Here is a 26,417-nt window from a genome sequence, read left to right as displayed (position 1 = left end):
ATTGGAAAATATGAAAAATGGGGCAATTAATTTGTTTTGAGTACCTGCTCCTTTGAAAGATGATCATGAAAACGGCTGGTGTGTCCTAGGCGACCTTAGAACCAAGTCAGAGTCAGGCAAAGGGCAATTCAGCTGACACGCCAGCGAGCCTCACAGTCCCAGGTTCAGCTTTATTTCCTAATACACGTCCAATCTTTGGAACATAAAAGGAACTGTTCCAAAGCTTAATTAAAACACAATTTACAAATAGTTAATATCTTCTGAAAAGCACCTCCAAGTTCAGAGTGAAAAACTATATACATAACGTAATCAGATCCCAGGCTAGTTCAGCTGGCGGCAGGCCCACACTCAGCAGTGCTGGTCTCCTGAGGTTCTTCACACTCTGAAGGAAGAAGACAGCACTCAGCATTTCGTCCCACTGTGCTAGCATCCGGGAGAACCACTGCGCCAGCCCTTCATGCCACACTCACAGCCATGGAGAAGCCTGGCATTAAGTCATAACAGCAGCTTTGACCAATGGATCAAATCTATTCATTCTTTAAACAAGATGGAAAGAAAACTAAAGGATGCCAAGGTAAATAAAGTCCATTACTTTGTAGGCTAGTTTCAAAAATTAAATAAAACTAATCAAATCAGACAAGAGTTCTCAATGTTATCTTAAGGAAAAGGGTCAATTTCCCTTTTATTCACAAAAGTCTCTCACCCACAGAAATAGGGCACCTACCTTCTGTCAAATCTACGAAGCTGTTTCCCACGATGGGGGAAGGAACAGAAATCCCCATTGCTTTCCGGATTCCATGTACGCTTACAACATCACCTGGAGTCACTTGCTGTGTGAGTTCTTTAAGGTTATTGGTCACTTGTTCAGCTAGGTAAAATAGAGAAAAGCTCAAGTGGTTTTTGTAGTCATCTTTTTTTCCCCTTTTTCTTTCTTTTGGTTTTTTTCAAGAAAGGGTTTTTCTGTGCAGTCCTGGCTGTCGATGAACTCAGAGATCTACCTGCCTCTCTCTCAAGAACTGGGATCAAAAGCATGCGCCACCACCACCCAATACGATTTTTCTTCTTTTAAAGAGTCTTGCTATGTAGCTCTGGCTGGCTGTAGATTCACAGCAACCCCCACCAGGGCTGAATGCCACCTAGACATGTGCATGTATGTGGTATTATCTGTGGTATGTTTGTGAGCACATGCACATATATACAGACGATAAAAGCCAATGAGTTATCTTCTTGGTTAGTTTCCCTCTTATTTTGTGAGGGAGGCTCTCCCACAGACTTAGCTAGACTGGGCAGTAAGCCAGGGACCTGCCTATTCTTACCCTCGCTGACATTAGAGATGCATGCCACTGTGCTTTCACACATGGGGACCTGAACTCGGGTTCTGAGTTTGTTTTCCGGCAAACATTTGACTGACTGAGCCAACTACCTAGCTCCTGATAATTAAAAAAAAAAAAAAAATTCCTAACGAACTGTGATTAATGTCTTAATGCAGAAGTCCCACACCCGTGGTGTTCTTGCACATTACTTCACAGTACTGCCACTTTCTAAATGCCTCCTTCCATGTGCCCAGCTCTGCTCTACCTCCCATCACTGGGACAAACATACCAAGGTACATTTCTCTGTAAGAAGGACCCAAGAGACAGATCATATTGGGAGGAGGCCTAGTGCTCAGCCGCTCATTCTGTGCCTCCTGGAGCTCCCTGAGCAATCGTGTCGTCTCATCGAGCTTCCTCTGGAACACCTCAGCCTCTGTGTGGTAAGAAAAAAGACACTGAAGAAAACCAAGGCAACCGTGTTTGCTCTGCGGTTCCAGGCTCTGCTATGTTAGCTTCTACTCCAATTAAGGCCAACAGTCCAGCTATGTGTTACTATTCTCTGAACCAAGCCGGCCAAGATTTTCCTGGATCGGACACTAGGTTAATTAGTGTTGACAGGGCAGCCAGTCTACCTGCCTGTGGCGGACAGTTTCCAGCAACCTGTGGTCCCAGACACTCACCTTCAGAGTCAAAGACTTCAGGTGGAGCACCAAAGTTTGTTACTGCTTGCAGTGCTGTGAGCCTGTCCTGACCGCTGGGCTCCACACGCCCTGCTGGCTCTATTTGTGTAATCTGCTTCAATAGGAAAAAAAAGTTACTTATTTGAGTTTGTTAAACCATGACAGTGCCAAGTAAAAGTCAGCATGACAGCTGTGCTTACAGCAAAGTCATTCCACCTAGTCACCTTACAGCCATAATTTTGGTTATGTCTTCCAAGAACTCTTTTAAAATGCTGTTTTCAAATCTTGGCCAAAAAAGTGTCCGTTAGTTCACACTCCTCTGTAATGACATGACAGCTTATGCGATTTGCATCACTCGATTCACATGCCAACCATCCTGAGGACAAAGTACTAAGAGCCTGTCACTGAACTGTTACTTGATTTTGGTGACCATGGCCATGCCCGTTTCTGAGGTAAGTGTCTCAGCCCAGCCTGCACTTGCCGCTTGCACTCCTAGATCCAGAGCATTAGCAGCTCCCTGGCCTCCCTCAAGCCCCGAAGCTTGGTTGTTAGTACCGCACAAGAGAACAGTCTTAAGAGGCTTATTTTTGGAATCATAGTACTCAGAGTTTCCACAACTTCAACACAACTTTTAGGGACTGCATCACCCAATTAACAAGTACCCAGAAGTTCCTGGTTCCGTTTCTACTTGGGTCCTAACAGCACCTCACTGCCTTCACATGGCTGAAGAGCCTGCAGGAACCTTTTCTTCTGGTTTATTTCCCCAATTCATATTCTCTTCCTTTATGTTGATAGGCTATGTTTTTTTTGCTTAAGACAAGTGCCACAGCCTTTTTCTTAAATGAAACAGCCAAGAGTGGTGGTGCACATCTTTAATCCCAGCACTCTGGAGGCAGAGGCAGGCGGATCTCTGAGTTCAAGCCTGGTTTACAGAGTGAGTTTCAGGACAGCTAGTAACAGAGAAATCATGACTGGAAAAACTAAACCAAACCAAGCCAAGCAACCCTCCAGAAAACAAACCAACAAACCAGGGTCTATGTAGCCCTCTCTGTCCGACCTACCACTATGTAGACCAGGCTGGCCCTGCACTCTCAAGAGATCCACTTGCCTTTGTCTCCCAAGTGCTGGCATCCCTTGCATGTCCCCCAAGTCCTGCAGCTTTTCCACAGTCCCTCTCTTCACAGTCTATCACAGCAGCCTATCTTTTATCTTCCAAGAAACATTTCAGCGGTTTAGCACTGCACATCATCGGGTTGCCACCTATTCAGTCTGTCTTTTTGGGAACCCTGAGTCACCTGCTTTCTGAGCTCACTGAGCAAATGCCCTGCCTGATGGGAGAGTAAATGTTTCTTCATCTTGCCAGGTTTGTTTTTGCTCCTGACAGCAACCTTGAGTATGCACGCTAGGCAGTTACACTGTAGTAGTAACTCTGGGCTCCCTTCAAGTTCTTGTCTACTATATGAACTACTTATAAACTTCTCAAAAAACTTCTTTTACTCCAGATGATACTCAATAAATACATTTTTTATAAAAAATAATCAATCATTGTGTGTATGTGAAGTACACAAGCTACAGCATATATGGTTATTTGGAAATACAGAGAATTTCTGTGGAGCCATTTCTCTCCTTGCACCTCTCTATAGTGTGGTGGTTTGAATAGGTCTGGCTCCCATAGACTCATGTTTTTGAATGCTTGGCCCATGGGGAGTAGTAGTATGAGGAGATGTGACCTTGTTGGAGGAAGTGTGTAAAAGTAGGACTCTGAGGTCTCATACATATGTTCAAGTCTAGCCAGTATGATTCAGAGCCTCTTCCTGGCTGCCTGTGCCACCATCAGCCTCCACTTGGCTGCCTTTGGATCAAGATGTAGAACTCTCGGCTCCTCCAGCACCATGCCTACCAGCATACTGCCATGTTTCTCACCATGATAATGAACTAAACCTCTGAAAATGTAAGCCAGTCCCAATTAAATATTTGCCTTTATAAGAGTTGCCTTGGTCATGGTGTCTCTTCATAGCCATGGAAACCCCAATTAAGACCTATAGACTCCAGGATTGAGCTATCCCCAGGCTTGTGTGACAATCATCTTCACCTGCTGAGCCATCTCATCTCACCAAACCCAAGTAATACTGCCCAATCATTTAGGTCTCTTAAACTTAATCTCCATTTAAAGAATAACTTGTAAGCACCTCTGTTTCTTTGGCTGTGTCCAATGCTCTGGCCTGGTCTTCATCTTCAGGGGATGACTGTATGGATAAAGGAAAACTTTTTTATGCAAACAGTATATGCAAATATCAAGGTAAATAGAAAACTTAACTTTGTGGCAAGGGAAAGAAGTATACTGAAGTATATAGAAAATAAGGATATATGTATTTTAAATGATTTATTTATTTTAAGTGCATTAGTGTTTTGCCTGCATGTATGTCAGGGTAAAGTGTTGAATCATTCAGAGCTCTAGTTACAGACAGTTGTAAGCTTACATGTCGGTGTTGTGGAATTGAACCCAGGTCCTCTGGAAGAGCAGCCAGTACTCTTAACTGCTGAGTCATCTTTCCAGCCCCCAAGTATATTTTTAAACCAAAATTAGTGAATTTAATTATTAGCATTCTGAGTTCCTGTGAGTTGCTAGTAACGCTCAGACCTGTGCCTGGTTATACACAGTCACCTGTAGTGGTGCATACCTACAGACTAGCACTGGAGGCTCAGGCGGACTTACCATGAGTTTGAGGTTCCCTTGGCCTACAGACCTGAGCTCCAAAGAATTATTTTTAAAAGAATACTGTTATATATTTAAGATACTTGGTAAATAGTATATGAATGCCTAAATATATAAAGTCTTTCGAACACATTGAATCTTTGACAAGAATAGAAGAAACTTTAAACAAGCAATATTCTCTGACAGTAGAGGCTTACTGTAAAATAAACACGTCACAAAATGTAGATGATCCCGCCATGATTTTGTGCACATTAGTGTAATGTAATTCACACATAAGAAAAAATACATCTAGCCAGGTAGTGGCAAAGCACCTTTAATCCTAGCACTCGGGAGGCAGAACCAGGCGGCTCTCTGTAAGTTGAGGCAAGCCTGGTTTATAAAGTGAGTTTCAGGACTGTTCCACAGAGAAATCCTGTGGGGGTTCAGGAGGGAGAAGAAACATCATGGACATCAATAAAAGTGTTCTCTTTTTTGAAGGTTTATACTCTGATTTAAACCATTTCCAATTTTTAAAAATTTTAAGCCATACATTTTTATATGTGTAACTCTTGTCTTACTTTGTAGGATATATTTTGAGAAGATAAACTGCTTTCTGTCAAAGGACAGAAAGACCATATTTTAAATAAATTACTATTGTCACCAAATCAAAGCAATTTGACTTTAGTTAACTATTATATTTCTAATTAGCTGAGAAGGATTAAGTATGTTTAATTTTGAACAGATGAAAAGGTTAGTATTTTTTAGGTTCAATAAGTAGTTCATGCGGCAGGATTTTGAAGAAGCTAACGCGTAGGCTTGCTAAAACACCCAAGGAACCATCACCACTTGTGCAATTACAGATAGGGGGCTAAGGCATTTTGGTCATGGCCACCATGAATTATGACTTCCAGGGCCACCTAAGAGCACTTGCTCCTGCAGAGCCTTAGGTCTGATCACTAACCCTCACACGGCAGCTCACAACCACCTGTAACTGCAGTTCCAGGGGATCCAACAGGTGTGTGTGTGGTGCACATGTATGCAGGCAGGAGAAACACGTTCATATACATACAAAAAATCTAAAAGTTAAAAAAAAAGATGACTTCCAAGACTCCTCTAATTTGGTCACAGAACATTCTAGACACCAGAATTCCTCCACATCAGCAAGAAATGTTTTTTGGTTCTAGTCTCTTCTGAATGATTCCAGATTATAAATGACTTGCACTGGACTAGAGAGTTCACAAGTATTGATAAAAGATGCGACAGGAAGGTTCTCCTTTCTGAGGCTCCCAGTGCATTGCTCTCTGCACAAGGAGAAGCACACTCCCCATCCAGTCCGCCAGCTTCACTGCCAGCTCAGGAATTCTGAGTCTTACCAAAATTAGTAGAGAACGGCCACAGTCTAGCTCCCTGGGATCCTGAGAGCTGACATATTTCTTTCCTCTCATTGTTCTCCGCCCACGACAGGCTGTCCTTTCCAGGGAAGGGAGTTCAGCTGTCACACTGGCTAATCCCTGGTCTCAGACACTGAATGTCTAGCACTTCAAAGCCATTTATAAACTGCCTGTTTCTTGAGCAGTGTGCTTACCATGTCCAAGTCCTGCAGGCTCCTGGAATGCCCTCCTTTTGTTAGAACATCCAGTAAACTATCTGCCATAACATACGGGTAATCTTGGCATGTGGCCAAAAACTCAGAGATGCTGAAAAAAGAGTTGGAAAAATCACTTCTATAGAAGTAGTCTTCATGGCTTGTCCCTAGCAGAGCCAACTCTTCCCATTAGATACCTTTGGTTTATAGACCACACTATAAAATATGTTCTGTTCAGAAACAATGTTGCACCTGCATACTTACCAGTGATTAATTTATCACCATGAAAGAACACACACACATACACACAGTGAAGCAAAAGCGAAACGTTCCTGAGGATTCTCTGAAGAAAGCAAGGATGTCAGCAATGGGCCTTCTTGCCAGTTCCCCTTAATAATCTCATTCACCTCTGGATTTTCATATGTATCAAAACTTCCAAAATCACACCCTTGTTTGCATAAACAGACATCACAAGCTTAAGTGTCAGCTACTTTCCCCAAGTGCTGTTCTAAAATTATTCTTTCAGTAAACTGAAAACCCCGATATCCCAACTTGTCTTACCTTCCAGTTAGAAGCCAGCAACCTACTAATTACTAACCTCAATGGCTGTTTCCCTGGTCTACTTGTTCATACCCTGGTTTCTGCCCTAACAGCCCAAGTTTTGTATAATTGCCATATTGGGTCACTATTCTGTGTGCCACTGAACAGCTCCTGATTCACTGAGTACACCAAGTCCTTATAGCAATCTCTTCCCATAGTGACCCTGGTGACCACTGCCTTCCCTTCCAACCTGTTCTGCTCCTTAGAACTCTCTTCCTGATGCTCTTGGCTGGGTCAGTCCAGCTCTCAATTCAGGTCCCCTGGTTAGCTACTTCAGAGCCAGGCTGCCCTTTCAGAGAGAACACTGCTGGTTCCCCCTCCTGTCACTATTCTGGCCTTCTTTGTCTTGCTCCAAAGCTCTATCACTATCTGACAGGAGGATATGGTTCTGTTATGGAATTCCTAGTGCCTGGAACAATGTCTGACACACAGAGGCACACACTGCTGATCTGTGGACTGCCTCAGTAAGTAATCTAGAAGGAGTGTGCCCTTTCTTGTAGTCTAAGGAGAAGAACTCCTCAATGTGAAACCACAGCCAGTTTCTAACTTAGAGAACCCATCTAGGAACAACACAGAATAGACTAACATGTGAGAGATCAGAGTTAAGTGTGTGTGGGGGGGGGCGCATATAAACAAACAAAACTCAAAACAACAAAACCCCCAAACCAGGGGACTGGTTAATCTACTGGATAAAATTTTTGAGCACAATAATAGTTGAAAAGTGCCAAGAAGAGAAATTCCAGGCTCATTGTCCTACCCATCCTAGGCCACAGTCCTGGGTCTCATCAAACTGAGCAGATACAAAGTATCTGAAGAGGAATACAGAGCCTCTGAGACAAGTGAAAGGAATGGCTGGAAGTCACTACTGTCCTGTGTGTGGGACACTTTAGATACTAAGCCATCATGTTCTACATTTCATGACTTAGGGAAATGCTTTTTGGGTTCTTAAATGAATCAAGACTGAAACATAACTGACATTCAATGTCTTATAGCAGAGCAGGTTCTGACAGAAGAAGCTCCCAAATCTGAGGATCAGGAACACCTTTAAAAAGGTTTCTCTGTAGCCAGGCGCGCTGGCACATGCCTTTCATCCTGGCACTCTAGAGGCAGAGGCAGCCAGATCTCCAGGTTTTAGGCCAATTTGCTCTACAAAGTGTGTAGTACAACTGTTACAGTAAAACTGTTTAAAAAACAACAACCCCCCCCCCCAACAACCACCCACACCCCCTACCCCCTGGAGGGGGCGGGGGAGGAAACTAAACTGAAAAGAACACTTGAGTACCTGGATTTGGCCCACAATACAGGTGTGTCTGTAACTCTAGTCCCAGGGAATTCGATGCCCTTTTCTGTCCAACTCGGTAGATGTATCTCTTATTCTCCTGTAGTACTTTTCATCATGGAGGCTTACTGCCTCTTGTCTGCTAACCTAGGCCTAGTCCTGGAAGCTTCTAGCCTCCACACAATCAAATTAAGCCTAGAATGTTTTCAGCCTCTGAGACTCACTGCTCAATAAGCTCACCCTTTCTTGTTCTTTCTGAGCTCTAACTGGCTTACTCAACTTAGCTGTTCTGGCTCAAACACTAAGTGATTCAAAATCAATCAATCTCTCTCTCTCTCTCTCTCTCTCTCTCTCTCTCTCTCTCTCTCTCTCTCTCTCTCTCTCTCTCTCTCTCTCTCTCTCTCCCCCCTAAATTGTTCTGCTTGACTTCATACTAACTTGGCAATCTATTCTAATCTTCTGTCTTCACCTGTGTCTAGCTTGTCCTCTCTTCAACCTGTCTTTGTGAAGCTCTCCTGGGAAGACTGCCTCCTTCCACTTCCCTCTTCTTCCTCTTCTCTGCCTGCACTGTTCTCTTAAGCAGCTTCCCTTTCTTCTCTTCTCATGAGTTGGGTGTATTCTATTCTGTCAAATCTTTCTCTGATTTGTCAGTTTGTCTGCCTCTCAATTAGACATCATTTTCAAACATGGCTACTTCCTTCTACTAACTAACTTTACCTTCACTGTTTGGGATTAAAGATGTGTATTAACGGCTTGTTGGTATTCCAGCCAGATGGATTAAAGGTGTGTGCTAAGAGCTGAGACACACCACAACTAGAAACAGCTTTGTTTCAGTAAATAACACAATCTCAGGGTTCACACTGTGATCAAATATCCTGCAACACAACTCCAGCAACAGGCTGGTACATATGTGGTGCACATATGTACATGCAGGCAAAACACTCACACATAATAAAATAAATAAATATACAAAGAATAGGGGTTAGAAAAATACTACGTAGGCCAATTTCAAAAAGATATATTCTCTCTAATAGACTGCTGAACACATTTTCTATCATTTAGATAACTATAAGTGTATCTACAAACCATACACTATACATTAATATTTCAGAAAAAAAAAACATGTTCAGGGTAACTGGGGCTTTACCTGAAATTGTTTGGAAGGTCAGAGTCTTCTCCATATGTTGAGTAGATTAAATCAGAATCATCTTTGCTAATATTGGCAAATGTAGAGTCATAATGTGGGGCATAAGAACTGTAGGGTCCATAATTCAAGTATAATACTGTTAAAAAAAATTAGATACTATAGTATCATTTAAAATCATCAATGCACATTTTAGTTTTATTAAAAGACACTGCCTTCTAACTTCACTGACCTGTATCATAAACCTAAGAACGTTTCCAGCAGGTATAGTCACTCCTCAGCATACCTGGGGACTGACTGTAGCCTACACCCCACCGATGTCCTCCATTCCACAGGAAATCTTATATCACACTGGGTTCCACAAGTTGCCTAATATAAGGTCCAGTGTGATATAAGTCACTGTGGTACTGCACTGTTTAAAACAAAGTCTGTGTCATTCTGCTCTTCCCTGATCTGTCTGGATGAACATGTAGAGGTTGGGCACAGGGGGCCACCTGCATAGAAGAGCACTGACACAAGTGAACACTACTGAAGAGGAGGAAGAAACTCTGCATACTAATAGCCTATTTTCTAGTTTCTTTTGAAGCTGGTGATTAATTTCTACTGCAAGAATACCATCAAGAAAGCCAGTGAATGAAGCAATGAATAACAATTACTGTTTCTCTTCCTAACTCCTGAAACAGGTAGTAGACTTACCTGGGGTTACTCTGTTCCTTTTATCCTCTTTGAAGCCCTGCAGAGTGTTCACTCCAGACTGCAGCCTTCCAGTTGTCATCCCCAGTCTTACAGGGCAGTAGCCTGGCTCTAGGACAGAAAGAAAACCCTGAGCACAATGATGGAAACAATTTAATATGTATTTCTGGCTATCCTGGAACTCACTGTAGACCAGGCTGGCCTAAAACTCAAAGATCAATCTGCCTCTGCCACCCAAGTGCTGGGATTAAAGGAATATGCTCCTACTGCATGGTGCTCTATCCATTTTTAAGCTAAAAAATCCAAACTCAGAAAGGACTGTGGCTCAGACCATAAGCCTATTCCTCTTCATTATACTGCACTGCCGTGTGGCGTTATCATCATGCTATAGCCTCAACAGACTGGATGCACCTACAGTCTGAACCCCAACACTAAGAAAGCTGCGGCTCTTTGAGCTAGGCTAAATGCTATATAGCCAGGGATGACCTTAAACCTTTGATTTTCTACATTCTGTGATTAGGTATTAATATTCTACATGCCCCCACACCTAGTTTCTATGGTACCGGGTGTGGCAAGCCAGTCCTGGTCACTGAATGTAGGCTCACCCCTTCCATTTCCAAATAGATCAAGCTCGCTCTTTGCTTCTCCCCAGGGGTACCATGCTATTCCTTCAGTCCTTTAGCTGCTCCCTTATGACATCAACCTGAACATCTCCTTAAGGAAGATCTCCCTTCCTATCAAATGTTAGGCAGTCGCACCCTCCCTTAGATATAATTATGGCTGAGCTAGTCCTCTGTCTGCGACGCTTCCTGTGTCCTTACTCTTTCACTACACAGAGCATTAGGGGAGGGGACTTGTCTCATTTGCTCCTTTCATACATCTTGTTTAACTTACATTATGCTCCAAAGACAGTGACTTACCCACAGCAAACAGTTGACTACTGGACATTACTTCCTAAATGTGGGACTCTATTATTCTCCATTTCAACTTTCCTACTATTCTTTTCATGACAGCATGAAAATGCATTATTTATTAAACAAATTAACCTATATAGAAGTTAAGTTAGTTGTTACCATAAAGCACACAGCACCCAGACAAGTTCTTAGTGGTTAATGGTTGGATTTATTAGTATTCAGGTTGCTTTAAAATGTGAACCTTGTGTTAATGTTTGGACATGAAGTGCTGCTAAAAAGGGTGTACTAAAAGGCCACACACATCTCCTCTGGGAAGTTCTAAAGACTTGTGGAAGAAGACCCTTGCGCTCCTGCTCCCCAGTAGGGAGTAGCTGCTACTGCATGCTCCAACCACTTATTCTACCTCTGCAAAAGCTCACAATCAACGGAGCCAAGAAGCCTCTTAAATTGTGTAGCCAAGTAATAAGAAGTCCTTTTTCCTGTGAGCTGTTTGGCAGGTATTCTGTCAAAAGCAAAGTCTAACTAACATGCCAGTTTTCTTGTCCTTTGTAAACAGTACCAGGTTCACACAGTCTTAAACTGTGGGCCTACCTCCTACAATGGGGTCCACAGGATGGAGAAGCCCCAGTGTTGTTGTCCCATCTGGTTTTCTTCTTTCAAATTCACACTGAAATGACAGAAGTATCAGGTGGAATAAAATTTAACACATCTTATATATATAGAACAGTAGTCATCAAATGAATGCTACAGGCTAGCATCATTAATTCAGGACAATGACTTTCATAGTTATGTCTACAAGATACTGATGGGCTAGAGAAATGGAAGATGAAATTTAATTTTGAAAACCTATGTGGCCCATTAGTACTCTCAAACCATAAAACAAAAAACCCCCAAAATTGCTAAAACTACAACATACTCACAAACTGCTGGGGGTAGGAGGGGCTACCTATGCATGAATCTATTTGGATATAACACCAATATAATCAATATGGCCTAAGTTCCAAAGAGCAGACTGTAAGCTGTTTACAGTCTGCTGCTAGGATTGGCAGCATACACATGGAATTCCAGCATTGTAAGTGGCAGAGACACTAATGACTTCAAGGTCAGTCTGATTTTCCTAAGTGATACCGTATCTCCTCACCTGACTGTTTGCCAGCCGCCGAGTTAGCTTGCCTCCCGACTCCTGGACAACTCGCTCAATCTGCTCATGCTCCCTTTCAGAGTTGCTGCTTCTCCATTTGTCTTCAAGCGCATCCTTGTCTTTCCTAACACACATGTTAATACAAAGTTAAAAAGAAGTAGCTAAATAAGTTGAAAAATATTAAAAGGTATTCCAAAGATGAGTACAGTTTAGTAGAGACACTTGTCCTACAGTCACCGATTAAAGCATCACTTCCCAGGAACCTCACAAAGGGCCCTAGTGTTACTTCTCCTACATTTTTTTCTGGGTACAATCATGAAAATAAATTTTAATTCAAATACTATTTTGAAGTTAAACTTTCTTTGCACTATAAGAGCAGAAACCCAAACTGTTAATTTTAACTCTCCAATATGGGTAGCACAGGCCATAGTGTCCTGGTGTCCTGCCATGCCAGAGGCCTGCCCAGACACCAGGCCCAGCAGCTCTTAAATGGAAAATGTGTGCACACCTTAGTGCCAGCCCATCTACTTACAAACCCCTCACTTTTTATGGAGTGAAGCTATAGAAAACAGTTTATATTATAGCTATATAATAGTTCTCACTTTTTATGGAGTGAAGCTATATAAAATAGTTTACATCATAACTATACAATAGTTCCACGGAAAGAAACTCCCTGATACTATAACTCCTTAATCTGCTCTCTTAAAACTAGTAAAAAATGTATATTCGGAACTGACCTATGAGGAGTTTGGTCAATTCTATATACTGCTTTACATGACAAGAGGGTATCAGAGTATTCAAACACACTTTGACGTCGAGAAAGGCAGTGCTGACCCATGGGGACGAGGTATCCTAAGTCAAACTTGAAATAATATTCCTGTCTTGTTTAATTTAAAATAAGGTAACTCATATTCCAAACTCACTACCTTTTATTGTCCTTGGTGGGGCTCTTGAAGGCTTGTGTCTCAGCATCACCAGAGTCCTCCCTCTCTCGCTGCCAGCAGCCACTGTCCTCCCCACTTTGACAGGCGTCTGCTCTGTCTTTCTGCTTCCGAGTTTTCTGCAGGTCTGCCATGAAGTCTATACTCTGCTTCAGGCTCTGAATTCTCTCCTAAAGTATGAAAAAACATTTAGTGTATGACTGTCACTGAGCAATGCACCTCTGCCATGAGAGTCTGCAATATTAAGGAGGGAAGAAAAACAAGTGTGGGTATACCAAAGGAACCAGGACGATAAAGTCCATTTAATTCAGACAAACAATCTCCAATCTAAGAGGAGGCTTTACAGTTATACTACAGCATGAAAGTTAACAGGGGGACAAAGTGTGATTTGAACTAAGAAATCATACAGGCTTATCTTTTGAAGGCTAAGAATGACTGGGGACTCAAAAGTCTAGAACACGTAAAGGACCTTTATATTCTGGGATCCTATGGGGACATCACCAATGATTAGCATTTTGCTGTGTGACAATAACATGCATTGGGGGAAAGTTGCCATCATCCTTTCTTTTTCATAGTAATGTTCTCACTAATCAGAAAACACAAAAAACAAAAAACCAGCAACTTGGCTCCTATTTTGTAAAGCATAAGCTTAATTTTTCATTGCAATAATGTGCTGTGAAAATTTCATTTGTTAAGGGTTTGAGGTGTCTGGGCATATTTTAAAGAGGACAAATTTGTTCCGATAGACTGTTCTGACTTTTAACTCTGAGAATTCCCACAAGGTAAACCAGAAGTACAATCTTCTGAGTTCTGCACTACAGCAGAATGGAAAGCTTTAGTGGAATAACAAGAGACTGGAAAGGAAAGTGGGTCTAATAACAACAACAGAGTCCAGAAATGAGTGCCTCCCTAAGGCCCGAGAAATAATGCCTAACCCCCAGGCCCTTCTCACTGAACAGGAGATAGAGCGAATGAGAAACACCCTAGAGCACGACACCTGGTGTTTTCACTGGGTAAAACGGTCTCATGTAGTTCAGGGTGGCCTCAGCCTCATCATGGAGCTGAAGATGATCTTGATCCTGTCGCCTCTCTTGCCCTCCTGCTTTATGCAGTACTAAGTAAGAATTGAGACTAGGGCTTAGTGCATGCTTTGCAAAGTACTGAGCCAACTGAGCTGTCTCCAGACATCACATCCAAACTATGGTGTGATGTATCAGACTGTAAGTCAATGAAGACATGATAGAGGCCAAGTACAAACTTTCCCCCTATCCTCCAGAGAGCAGCAGTGCTCGCAGTTAGCTTTTCAACTCTCTCTTCTGAGAATGGTATATTTTCAGCAAACTGAGTGCATACTCAATATCTGGTAAATAGTTTGTCCTCCATATCCTTATATAGTCTTTAGGATGCTTTCTTAATAATCACAACATGTAAGAGTCAACTAAACATAGGTATTTAGACTCTAAGGTTTGCAATAAACATTGTCAACAAACCACTCTCGAAGCCTCTCATTTATTCCTTCAGGGCATATTCCGACAATGGAGGGCGAAAGAATGTGTTCTTCCAGGAAGTCTTTGTCAGTTTGTACTAGTATTTGACAGTTTTTCTGAATCAGTGTCAAACTAAACAGTATCATGAAAACAGAAAAGCCCTACTCACTATGCTTTTAAAAATTGCTATTTTACTCCATACTTCTAAACAGTGAATTGGCTATTCATTGTATACATCACTGAAGTCAAATCTGAGTATCCTTAGCACTTGATAAACAGCTACACTGACTTAGATCACAATATTCTCACAGTAAGTTTTTAATTTCCATTCCACAATTTTGTAAAGCACCAAATATAATAAAAACATTTAGCAATATTGGTAAATGTAGTATGCCTAATACTAATGTATAAACAAGAAATAATTTCTAAATTTGGAAATGTCATGGTAAAATTTTTTTTTACTGAATTTTACTTTGAAAGCAATGCATTTTCTTTTCTTTTGGAAGCAATGCATTTTCTTTTCTTTTAGAACCACGTGTCCACATAAGCATCCTGTTTAATATAACTTTTCCAAGACAGTCTCACTAAATCCTGGCCTCAAGCCATCTCTGTCTTAAGAGTGCTTTTCTCTGTACCAGACAATTTGAGTTCAGCACCATCACCAACTACAGGAGAAGAGCTAAGAAAGGTCACCCAGGTTCTAAACGGCAGGAGCAGACACTGATTCCAAGACCACCATACTACAATTACTGCTATGAGTGCCAGAATACAGCATTCTACTCAAGTATTTCCAGGGATTTTTGCTTTCTGTTGCTATTTTAAGAGACAAACCCACACTGGCCTCAAACTCCTGATCCTCCTTCCATTTTCCAAGTGTTGAGATTATATTCCCATGCCTGGCTATCAATTCTTTCTTTATAAAAATAGCACATGTGTTAAATACTAATATTTGGGTGTAATGGAAAAAGTGACGACTGTTACCATTTTTTCAATGAATACTCACAAGATCTTTGAAAAGACACCATTCATGGAAAGGAGTGTAGCCTCTAGTTTCTTTTGGGAGTCTACACTGATAGACTAAGTAATGTTAACTTAAAAAGACTAAATTTAAAGATTTATAAACCACTGGTGTACGGATCCCTTCCATTTAGAGTGGAAGTCAAAAGGGGGCTGGAACAGAGAAGGGTTACAGCTCCAAGACATCCTAAAAAAGCAAGACAAGGAGAGAGAAGAAAGGGACAGGCTAATCCCTGCTCCCAATAAACCTTATGATATATTGAAGTGTTTTACTTGTTATGCTGATTACAGTATTTAGAGGAAAAAAAAAACCCTAAGAAAGACCGCTAGACTTTTCCTTGAAAATTCATTACTCACCTTCAATCCCAGCACTCAGGAGGCAGAGGCAGAGGCAGGCAGATCTGTGTGAATTCAAAGCCATTCTAGTTTACATGCAAGTTCCAGGACAGCCATATAGAGATCTGTCACTAAACAAAAATCAACAAAACACATCCTCTCTCTGCCTATCTCGTGTTTATTATGGAGTGAATGAAGACTATCTGCACAATGTGCTTTTACCACAAGCAGGTCTGTTCTAGTCTAGCTTCTGGGAGTCTTTCTACAAAAACATTTTACATTCTCCTTCACACATTTTGCTAAACCTAAGTGAGCGGAAATTGATGTTGTCTAAATATTAGGAGTGGAAGGTTAATAATCAATTCAAATGAATTTCTCAGAGCCAAGCCTACAGACACCCAGACATCTGCACACCTAAGCCTTTTGTCAACTGTAGAAATTGAATACAGGTGATTCAGAAAACATTAGAGAATATGTAAGACGAATTTGCCATCTTTTAAGTGTCCCAAGCCTGACCTTAAACTTTTCATTCTGATTCCTTTCTCCTACCAGTCTCTGTATCACACTGAAATTCCTTTCTTCTTTGTACACTTCTCCTCTATCTGGCTACTTGTTCCACTCTCTTCCCTGTTTTCGCTCTGGCACTGGAAAAGTCATGCTACAAGTCACTTTGGAGAGTAAGATTAGGTCCCCTCCCTTTTTATGGAGACTCATATACTTTGTTGCCACAGTTTAAGTGCAGCTCACATAATGGATTACCCCGGGCAGCCCAGCTCTCCTGAACTCACTGTGGACCAGGCTAGCTTTGAACTCAAGAGCTCTGCCTGCCGCTGTCTCCCATCCAGTGGCTCCCATTCTTTATTTTGTATTAATTATCACCCTTCAAGGAAGGAACTGCTCTTGTCAAAGCAGCTTTGGAAAATTGCAAGTTATTTCTCATTTGTGTATTTTGTTTCTTACTATTCTGAGCCACTAGGAAATGCAGGGCTGATCAGAACACTAGGTTCCATCCCCAAGGGAAACAGTACTTTTCTCCTAAAGAACTCATTCTTCACCCACTTTATTCTGAAAGTCAGGCTGCTGTTACTCTCACACCAAATAAGTCTGTTAAGAGCCTATAGGGAAATAATTACAAGGATACACACACACACACACACACACACACACACACGTAATAACTTTTGAAAAATAAATGCCTATATGAGCATCTTCTTGCTTTTCTTGATATAAAATTTCTCCTAATTTCTCACTAATATTATTTGCCAATGAGGAACAAATAACTTTAGCAAACATAGTTTGATAGTATTCATTATTTTGTGAGCTTCTTTACCTGACTGAGAATTTTCATCCCTGAGTGCAACAGCTTCTTTGCAGCTTTATAATAAATGGTCTCTGGCTTATTGTAAATCATTGCATTAGTGCACATTAGCTTGAAGTTATCCTACAAAGGGAATAAATAGTAAGAGGAAAAAGGCGTTAGAAACTAACTCTTTAGTCTTTGTATAAAATCATACAGGCCCCGCAAAAATTTGGAAAAAAACAAACTAAAGAACAAAAGAAGACATCTTTTCCTGTCACCATTTATTAAATAACATCCAGGCAGTGGTCACACATGTCTTTAATCCCAGTACTTGAGAGGCAGAGGCAGGTGGATCTCTATGAGTTAGTTCTAGGCCACCCTGGTCTACAGAGTGAGTTCCAGGATAGCCAAGGTTACACAGAGAAATTCCGTCTCCAAAAAAAAAAAAATTTAATATAAACAATTTGAAGAAAATATTTCCCTCAAATTAAATAATTCAAGTTGGGTAGCTCATATGATCAGAAATATTACCCTTAGTTTAGTTTTTAAGATAATTTTGTTTCTATTTATGAGTTAAACATTTCACTTCAAATTTTAATTAAAAGCTGGGACCAGAGTTAAATTCTAAGAAATTGTTTTAAGCCCAAATAAAATGATAAAAATGTTAAAATATTTACACTACTTTAAAGTGTTTAGACACTACTGTAAATTAAACATAATTTTCAGACATTATAAAACCATGTGAATGTGAAATAAACTATATATCCTCAAACAGTTACAACATGTAACTGGAGTAGTCAAGTTATCAGAACTGCACACTTCAAATATGTGTATGTCCTAAGCATGAGCCTCACACCTTTTCCTGGTAAGACATCTTCACATCTGTAAACATGTATGATCATGCCACTGTCTTACTGTTAAAATGGAATATAACCAGAAAGACATGACCCACAAACCTCCAAATCCCGAACAAAACCACTCAAATCTCACTGGTGAGTAGTAATGACAGTACAGAACACTTAAAACAAAATAAAAAATAGACCAAGTTAAAATCAGATGGAAATATATGTGAACACTTAGCTCGGGAACAAACTTGCTAACTCTCTAGACCTCTCAGAACCCTTGTGAGGTAGAGGAATAGAACAAGGTAAGCAGTCAGTCTGTTATGTGCACTCAGTAAACTAACACTTGGCTGCATCTGACAACAGTGACCTTATGAACTGGCAGGAGATCACCTTAATGATTCTATGTCTTGTCTGTGAAAGTAATTTATGGTGCTGGAGCGTAAACCTAGGAACCAGCTATATCCCAGCCAAGGTGACTAAGAGTCTTTAAATTTTAGCTGCTATGAAAATTGGCATTACTGTACTTTGTGTAATGGCACTTGATCTCTCAAAAAGTGGAATTTTCTGCATAGTTTTCTGCCTGTGGAAAACTCCAAAAGGCTAAAATCACTATTTAACTTAAACATACTCAGAAACAAACTCCTACTCGCTCCTGTGAGCATGTGGTGGTGTGAATAGGAATGGCCCCCACAGGCTTATGCTTGGCCCATAAGGAATGGCACTATCAGGAGGCATGTCTTTGTTGGAGGAGGTATGCCACGGTGGAGGCCAGCTTTGAGGTCTTACATGCTCAAGTTGGCCTAGAGTCACAATCTCCTGCTGCTGCCTGCAGATGAGGTGTGATAACTCTCAGCTCCTTCTCCAGCACACTACCCATGTCTTGTCATGACGAAAACGGACTAAACCTCTGAAACTATAAGCCAGCCCCAGCTAAATGTTTTTTTAAGAGTGGTCTTGGTGTTTCTTCATAGCCATGGAAACCCTAAGACAGACCAGAGAGACCACACACACACACACACACACACATAAAGATTCACAAGCACACAAATAAACAGACAACAACCTCAAGTAAAATTATTTTCTACCTAATAATAAAGTCTGAAGTAAAGTTTCAGACTAATTTTTACAAGGTGAAAATATGTCAGGAAAAAATGTCCATTATTAAGTAAAATAATGGAATTCAAAGTTTTCCAAGTAAGTGGATTATTACCTACATCCTAAAACTACAACTGAAGAGAATTAGATGCTAGTCTGCATAGATTTTAGCTGGTTCACATGTGTGTACTACGTGTGTGTGTGTGTTTGTGTAGGCCAGAGGTGGGTGTCAGTGTGCTTCTCTCCCCTTAGCTTACGAGGCAGTCTCTCATGTCACTCAAGCTCTAGACTTCAACTAGACTAGCTGGCCAACAAGGCCCTGAGATCTGCCTGTCTCCCTACACAGCCCCTTCCCCACAGTGCTGAGATTACAGACACCTGCTGTCAGGCCTGGCTTCATGTAGGTGTTATGGATTCAAACTCAAAAGTCCTCATGCTTATACAGCAAGTATTTAGGCCACCAGGCTTTTGTGGCAAGTGCCTTAGCCATCTCAGTGGCTCAGATTTGCAGATTACTAAACAAAATTTATTTACTTATTTATTGAGGCAGGACTCACTCCCACATAGTTCTGTCTTGGAACTCACTACATAGGCAGGCTGGCCTTGAATTTACAGAGATTCACTTGCCAAGTGGCAGGATTAAAGATGTACACCACCATGTTTCACAACTTAATACATTTTTTAAAAAAAATCACCGTATTTACCTACCCTGTGTGTGTCCCCCTACCCACTGTGGCACACGTGGAAGTCAGGGGATGACTCTGTGGAGTTGGTTCTGATTCCATCATGTTAATCCTGGGACTGTGATACAAACTTGCAGATTTCTATTCTACACAGATTCTAAGAGTTTAACTCTCAGTTTAAATGCATTACACTTTAGTCTACTTCTTTAATAAAAACCTAATGAGCCAGACCAGGTGGCTCATTAATCCTAGTTCTTATAAGTGGAGTTAGGAGAATCAGAAGTTCAAGACCAGGCTAGGCTAAACAAGATCCTATCATTTCATACAACAAAATAAAATTACTAAATTACCTTCAGTTCTTCTATGGATTGGTAGTCGTTATTCTTGATTTTTTCTTTCATGGTACTAAAATCCATTGGGTGTTTAATAATCATGGAGTAGCCAGGAGCAATAAAATCCGTCACAGGAAATGAAAAGAAAGCACTTGGGTCTTTTCTGTGCAGACGTATAAAAAGTAATGTTATATTTCTACCACAACAGAAGTAGAAGACAGACCATGTAAATGCTCATATATAAATCTGCATATGCTTTTCATTGAAAAATTATAGAAATGATTTTCAAGGCCAAATAATATACTAAGGGATACCTTAAACAGCAGCACTCTTAAGACACAGACCCTCTCCCGCTCTCAGAGGAGTAGCCTTTTGTGAGTAATCTGGACCAACTGTCCCAGCCTGGTTAGATGTGAATATATTCCCACAACCTTTCTGGTTCTATACCTAATAGGTGTGCATTGCTATTTGTCCACAATACATATTTTCTCAACCAATAAATTAATATTTTTATTATGTACATGTGAAGCCCCCCCCCAGACAGTTTAAAGGTTACAGAAAATTTCTTGTGTGAAAAGAGACAAGTGAAAAAAAAGTAAGCTCAACTTTATAACCTCTAGTTTCAAGTTTGAACACGAGGAAGTAATTTAGAAAGGAGAAACTTGTCGTTTGTTTCATAATGCCCTTCAAGTTGCCAGTTAAAACAGACCAAATAAGAGGATGTGTCACCCTCTCGGGACTGCATTTGTCGCCAAGCAAGGTACTTATTATAATTTACTTTAAAATCAAGTATGCTTGTGTTTAGGCCATGAATATGACTTTAGATAACTAAAAACAGAGCTGGGGTTTGGATCACCCTTTTAATTACCATCTTTTTTAAAAAAGAAAAAAAGGCTGGAAAACATTTACCTTTGCAATTGTCTCATGAGTTGATTCAAAGCTTCCTGAAGGGGTGTCTGTTCTACTTCTAAAGCAAACAGGAAGTATGTGTTAAAAAAGACATAATCTAGCACTTCAATTTTCTATTTATATAACTCATCTATGTCTTACTTTATAAATACTTCACACAGGAATTCAATTTATTACAGAAGTGTTGAAGGCTGAGAATCCCAACTCAACACTGAAGCTAACTTAGAGCTCCCATGCAGCAAGATACATAAACTCATTACAAGTCTTTAAGTTGTAACCCGAGTTAATGCTCAGTCCCTTTCTCTCCCTACAGCCTCCTCCTCCTCACTCAGACAGACAGTGCAGAGCAGTCCCAACCTTCTTGTTTGGCTAAGGAGCTGGTGAGAGGCTTCTCAGGAGGTAAGTCTAATCTTATAGGGACATGACACTGGAGATCTCTGTCTGCCTCGTTCTCTGCACGGTCTCGATCCCGCTTCTTTTTATCCTCCTAAATAGAACAAAGGGAAGCAATTTAGAAATATTTCATAATCAACATCTTTAAATACATATCATTTTAGTTTCAAAGGAAAAAAATCACTGAAAAGAATAAATTTTAAATTAAGAAAACTCAATGTATTTTGCTGCCATCTACTGGATAAAGTGAACATGTTCATCAAGGAAAATAAGTGTATTTCCCTATGACAGAAATAACTGATTAGAAAAATAATACTATTCACAAACACAATCTTCTTCAAGCAAACCTAAAAGAGTCCCATAACCTTCTGGGGGAAATCATAAAACATTAGTGAACCAATAAATTGCAGAAAACATGAACAAGGAGATATACCATATTAATAACATTAGTTCTCTCCACAGCCATCAAATTCAAAGTAATGCCACTCAAAACTGTAAAGCAGGTTTCCAGGAAATCAGAGAAATACTTTGTTCTGAAGAGTGAATATTAAAAACAGGATAGTTTTGAAAAAAGTCACGGTGAGATAATGAGGAGCTCTGGAAAAAGCATTTGCCCAGCAGCAGGGTGGCTTGGCTACAGCCTGATCTCCAGTGCCACAGGCAACGGACAAGCAAGGAAGCCAAAGCTGTGAGACAGTAAAGCTGAACCGCATTCAACATCTTCCTAGTATGACTGTAAGACCACGTGGACAGAGGGATAGACAAGCAGAACAGACAAGACTGTAAATCCAGAAACCAACCTACACACAGAAACTCCCAATAAAGACGTAAGTGTACAAACCAAAACCTCAGACCTTAGATAAGTAACTCTGAGACCCAGAAGTAGGAGAGTTTTTCCCTTAAATGAAAAACAAAACGACTGATTCTTAAAGAACAAATCTGACTTCAAGATTTATTTATTTTATGTCTGTGTATGCCTAGGTATGTGCATGTATACCACATGAATGCAATGCACATGAAGGCCAGAAGAGAGCATCAGAAATCCTGGAACTCTGAATTACGGGTGCTTAGGACTGAGAATAGAACACTGGTCCTGAGAAGAGCAAGTGCTCTCTAACAGCTGTCTCTCTAGTCCAGATCTGAAATTTACTTTATAAACCTGGGGGCCTCAATAAAACCCAATAAAGCAAGCTAAACTACAGCCCGGGATGGAGTATGTGCAGCAAACACACATGAGAGGGAGACCAGGATAGATAAATGTTACAAATCTGGGTAAAGAGAAGACCCAAAAGGAAAAGACATCATAGTAATTCATAGAAAGGATGGGAAACCTAGCATGGGCTCCCAAACTCAGGAATTATAAATGTAATAACTAAGAGACAGGGCACTAGAGGAAGGCCAGCAGTTAAGAGGACTGGCTCTTCCAGAGGACCTGGGCTGGATCCACAGGGCGGCTCACAACTCCAGATCCAGGGGCTCTAAGGCCTTCTTTTGACTTCTAAGGGCACCAGGCACACGGCAGCATACAGATATACACACAGCAAAGCACCCATTCACACTGAAAAATAAAATTAAAATTTGGGAGATAAGTCTAATGGGCAAAATTTAAATGTATGAACAAGTTTTTATAAAAATGTAGAGTAATAAGACCCTGATACTTTCTAGACCTGTGCTTCTCAACCATCCTGTAACCCCTTGACACAGTTCCTTATAAGGTGGTGACCCCCAACCACTGAAACAATTTTCATTGCTGCTTTGTAACTGTAACTTTGCTGTTACTGTTAGGTAACCTTTGTGAAAGGGTCATTCTACCCCGAAAGGGGTTGAGCCCACAGGCTGGGAACCAGTATTTTAGATGGCTGAGTAGGTACAATTAGGAAAGCAGCTATCACTACTTTGCAAAGCTTGCCAATGCTTTCCTCTGTTCTCAGCTACTCTTTTCTCTGTATGGACTCTAGAGAAACATAACACATATATATGAAAATACATAAAAGATAATTATTGACTTATGGCTTGCTTGGTTTTTTCCTTTTTTGTTTTTGTTTCTCAGGTTTTTTTTTGAGACAGGGTCTCTCTGTGTAGCTCTGGCAGTCCCCTAATTCATTCTGCAGTCCAGGCTGGCCTCATGAACTTAGAGGTCTGCCAGTCTCTGTCTTTCCAGTGCTGTGTGCTACCACGTGTGGCTTCCCATCATGGTTCTTAAGCTAACTTGCACCTTAAAATCATCTAAAGATCTTGTTACAATCCAGGTGGCTGGCTAGTCAGGGACCCCAGAGTTACTGACCTAAAGGTACAAAGTCCCGAGAAGGAACTGCAAAGCAGTGACCACCAAAGCAATACCCATGTGACCTGGAAACTTTTACGATGTACATTCTTGAGCTCAGAAGATAAAGTTGAGTTCTCCCTTAAATAACACAAAAACTAGGATGAAGAATAAAACAATTAGAGGGAAGAAAGTGATCAGAGAGAACTTTCACTAAACACCCGAGCTGAAAGCACAGCATCTACTGTAAAATGACAACGACAACAGAGAAGAGGCAGCCCCAAAGTTCCGAGGAAGCAAATGCTGGTCACAGACTGAATCAGGACGCTGACCAGAGCCAGAAAAGCTGTAACGTCAGCTTAACTTTCAACTTGGAAATTCTGAGAGAAGGGGAAAGGAAAGATGGCTCAACAATTATGAGCACTTGTTCTTCCAGTTTGGTGCCTACACTGGACAGCTTAAAACTGCTTGTCACTCCAGCTCTAAGGAATTTGACACCCCCTTCTGGGCTCCACAAGTACCTTCATGCACCCCAGCCCCATGCACTGAATTTTAAAATCCTGAGAGAAAATATCTTTCAACTTAAATTTCTATTCTGACTCAAACTCTATTATCTGTATGAGAAGTCTACCCAAGGGCAAAGATTTTTAAATGTGGAAAGCTATCTATTCAAAAATCTACCTATTCAAACTTTTTCTTATGCTTCTCAGCCAGGGGTGGTAGCACACATCCATACTCCCAGCAATGGGATAAGACAGAATGTTGGATGTAGACTGAGTTCTAGGCCAGCTGCACACCTGATATCCAAGCGTCCAAGAGGATAACCCAGAGAAGACTTGTTGAGCTCACAGGGAAAACAATTTACATGTTCACTTTCAAAACTCTCAGTTAAAACAAAGACTTATGACTGTGTGGTTTTGTCATTTAGGAAATGAAAATACCAGCTAGCCTGACCCAAGACTGTGACTACTGCCAGAGTCAAGCTAAAGGCCATCAAAATCTGGCCAGAAAGGAACATTTTCTTCCCTTCCTGAATAATTTAAGACATTTCAAAGGGGCAATCTCTAGGGCCTGGTTACTCGTCAATAACTGTATAAAGCAAAGAAAAATTCTAAAACCAAGCTTCAGAAAGGATGACTTTCAAAAAGCACTAATGCATTTTTGTAAGTTACTTAAGGGCAGCTAAAATTTTGGAAACCCAGAATTCTAGGACAATTCCAGATATGGACGGGCTCCCCTTTGAGAAGAAAGTAAGTTAATGTACACTATTGAGCCTACCTGGCAAATCAAGACATTAGCTACTTATTCTTTTCTATTTAATAAAAATGGTTGTTTATTTTTACTCTTGGTTTATAGTTATTTCGCGCTCTCTTCTACAAACTCAAACTTGACTTTTTTTTTTTTTTTTTTTTTTTGATTGGGACAGTTGCATTTAGCAGCAGCAGCAACACCAGTACAGGTTGGTGGTCTCAGTCTTCTGCATGCTGAGATCACTGGCACGTGCCGTCACGCTGCGCCTGCTCGCTTTGGCATTAAAATAACTTATTTCAGGAAGACACGGGGACGGACACCTGTAGATCGCCTTCGCTTGTGAAGACCAGCAGCTATGTCTGACAAACCTCCCGGGCTTTCCAGTGAGTAACTTCTCACCTTTCCAAGCTAATTATAAAACAGCTTTTGAAGAAGCCACTGAAGACTAGGACTCAACTGCTTCCAGGAGGTGTGGGGACAACACAAATGCTCGAGAAGATAGTTAAGACAACTCGCTGAGCGCCCAGGTGATCCAGGCTTCTGGTTGGTCCTCCACAAAGCCAGACTTCCCAGACACCTTGGTGGCCCACTGGGCACAGCATCAGGAGGCTGGGAGCTGGAGACGGGGCCCTGAGCAGCAAAGTCACATCTTTACCTTGACTCTTCTCCGTTTTCTCCCCTTCTCTTCCCCCGGAGCCTGCTTTTCTCCTTTCTTCCTCTTTTTCCGTTTTCTGTCCTTGTGTTTGTCATGGTCGCTTCTGTCTTCGAAGAGGCTGGAGTCGTGCCCGGAGCTGCCCGTGGAGAGCTCAGTGACCTCGCTCCCTCCAACCTTGAGGACCAGCTTCAGGGGCTTCTCCACGTACTCTGAAACAAGAGCAGGGCGCGGGCTGACCCGGGGCCGACCGAAGGCGGGCGCCCCACCTCCCAGCGCCCCACGAACACCCGCCGGCGCCGGCAGGCCCGAGTCGAACGCCGCCCCGCCGGGGGATCTCCGCGGGTCGGGGCCTTGCGGGCAGGGGCGGCGCGGCTCCGCGGGCAGGCCGCTCGCTCCTCACCCTCGTAGAAGTGGCGGTCCGACTTGTGCTTCTTGTGCTTCTTGCCCATGTCCGACCGGGCCCCAGAGCCCGCCCCCCGCGCCAGGCCCAGGCCGTGCGGCGCCGCTTCCGGTCCGGGCCAGGCGAGCGGAGGGCGGGAGCGGGGCCCGCGAGACCCCGCGCCGCGAGGCAGGGGGACGGCACGCGCCCGGCGGCGCGAGGTCCCTCACGAGAAGACCACGCGCGAGACGCGGCAGAAGCGCGAGAGCAGTGGCGGGAGGGCGAGAAGCCGGCGCCCCGGTGGGAGAGAGAGGCCGCCGAGCGGACGGGATGCAGGCTGCGGCGTGTGGCGGCTCCTGGCGGCCGGAGGCGGCGCTGCAGCCTGTGGTGGAGGGCGGAGCTGTGTTTGGGGGCGGGTTCAGAGGCGGAGCCTGTCTCTATGACTTTCCTTTTCCATCACTTTCCTCCTTTCCTGAGTCCTTTTAAC

At 41.9% G+C, this 26,417-nt stretch overlaps 1 protein-coding gene across 3 annotated transcripts; it reads right to left on the bottom strand.

Moving 5' to 3' along the window:
- Positions 1–150: 150 nt before the first annotated feature.
- On the bottom strand, positions 151–26,279 carry Brd7 (bromodomain containing 7). 3 transcript variants are annotated; one of them, XM_052166941.1, is made up of 17 exons: positions 25,952–26,278; positions 25,552–25,760; positions 21,347–21,476; positions 20,990–21,047; positions 20,099–20,243; positions 17,156–17,266; positions 12,971–13,155; positions 12,045–12,168; positions 11,495–11,570; positions 9,993–10,100; positions 9,300–9,435; positions 6,274–6,385; positions 4,183–4,239; positions 1,994–2,108; positions 1,603–1,746; positions 725–868; positions 151–382 (listed from the first exon to the last, which is right to left on the bottom strand). In XM_052166941.1, exons 1-17 carry the CDS (start codon positions 25,998–26,000, stop codon positions 327–329), a joined length of 1,959 nt encoding a protein of 652 aa, XP_052022901.1. In that variant the 5' UTR covers positions 26,001–26,278; the 3' UTR covers positions 151–326. The 3 variants fall into 3 exon arrangements, with proteins under 3 accessions (XP_052022901.1, XP_052022902.1, XP_052022903.1); XM_052166942.1 differs by having other exon boundaries at positions 1,994–2,105; XM_052166943.1 differs by lacking the exon at positions 151–382 and adding an exon at positions 389–484 and having other exon boundaries at positions 25,952–26,279.
- Between the last annotated feature and the right edge of the window lie 138 nt (positions 26,280–26,417).

The sequence above is a fragment of the Apodemus sylvaticus genome, chromosome 21 (genome assembly GCF_947179515.1).
Source record: "Apodemus sylvaticus chromosome 21, mApoSyl1.1, whole genome shotgun sequence".
Taxonomy (NCBI): domain Eukaryota; kingdom Metazoa; phylum Chordata; class Mammalia; order Rodentia; family Muridae; genus Apodemus; species Apodemus sylvaticus.
The sequence above is the reverse complement of the archived record's forward strand: the minus strand, read 5'-3'. Positions and strand labels throughout refer to the sequence as shown.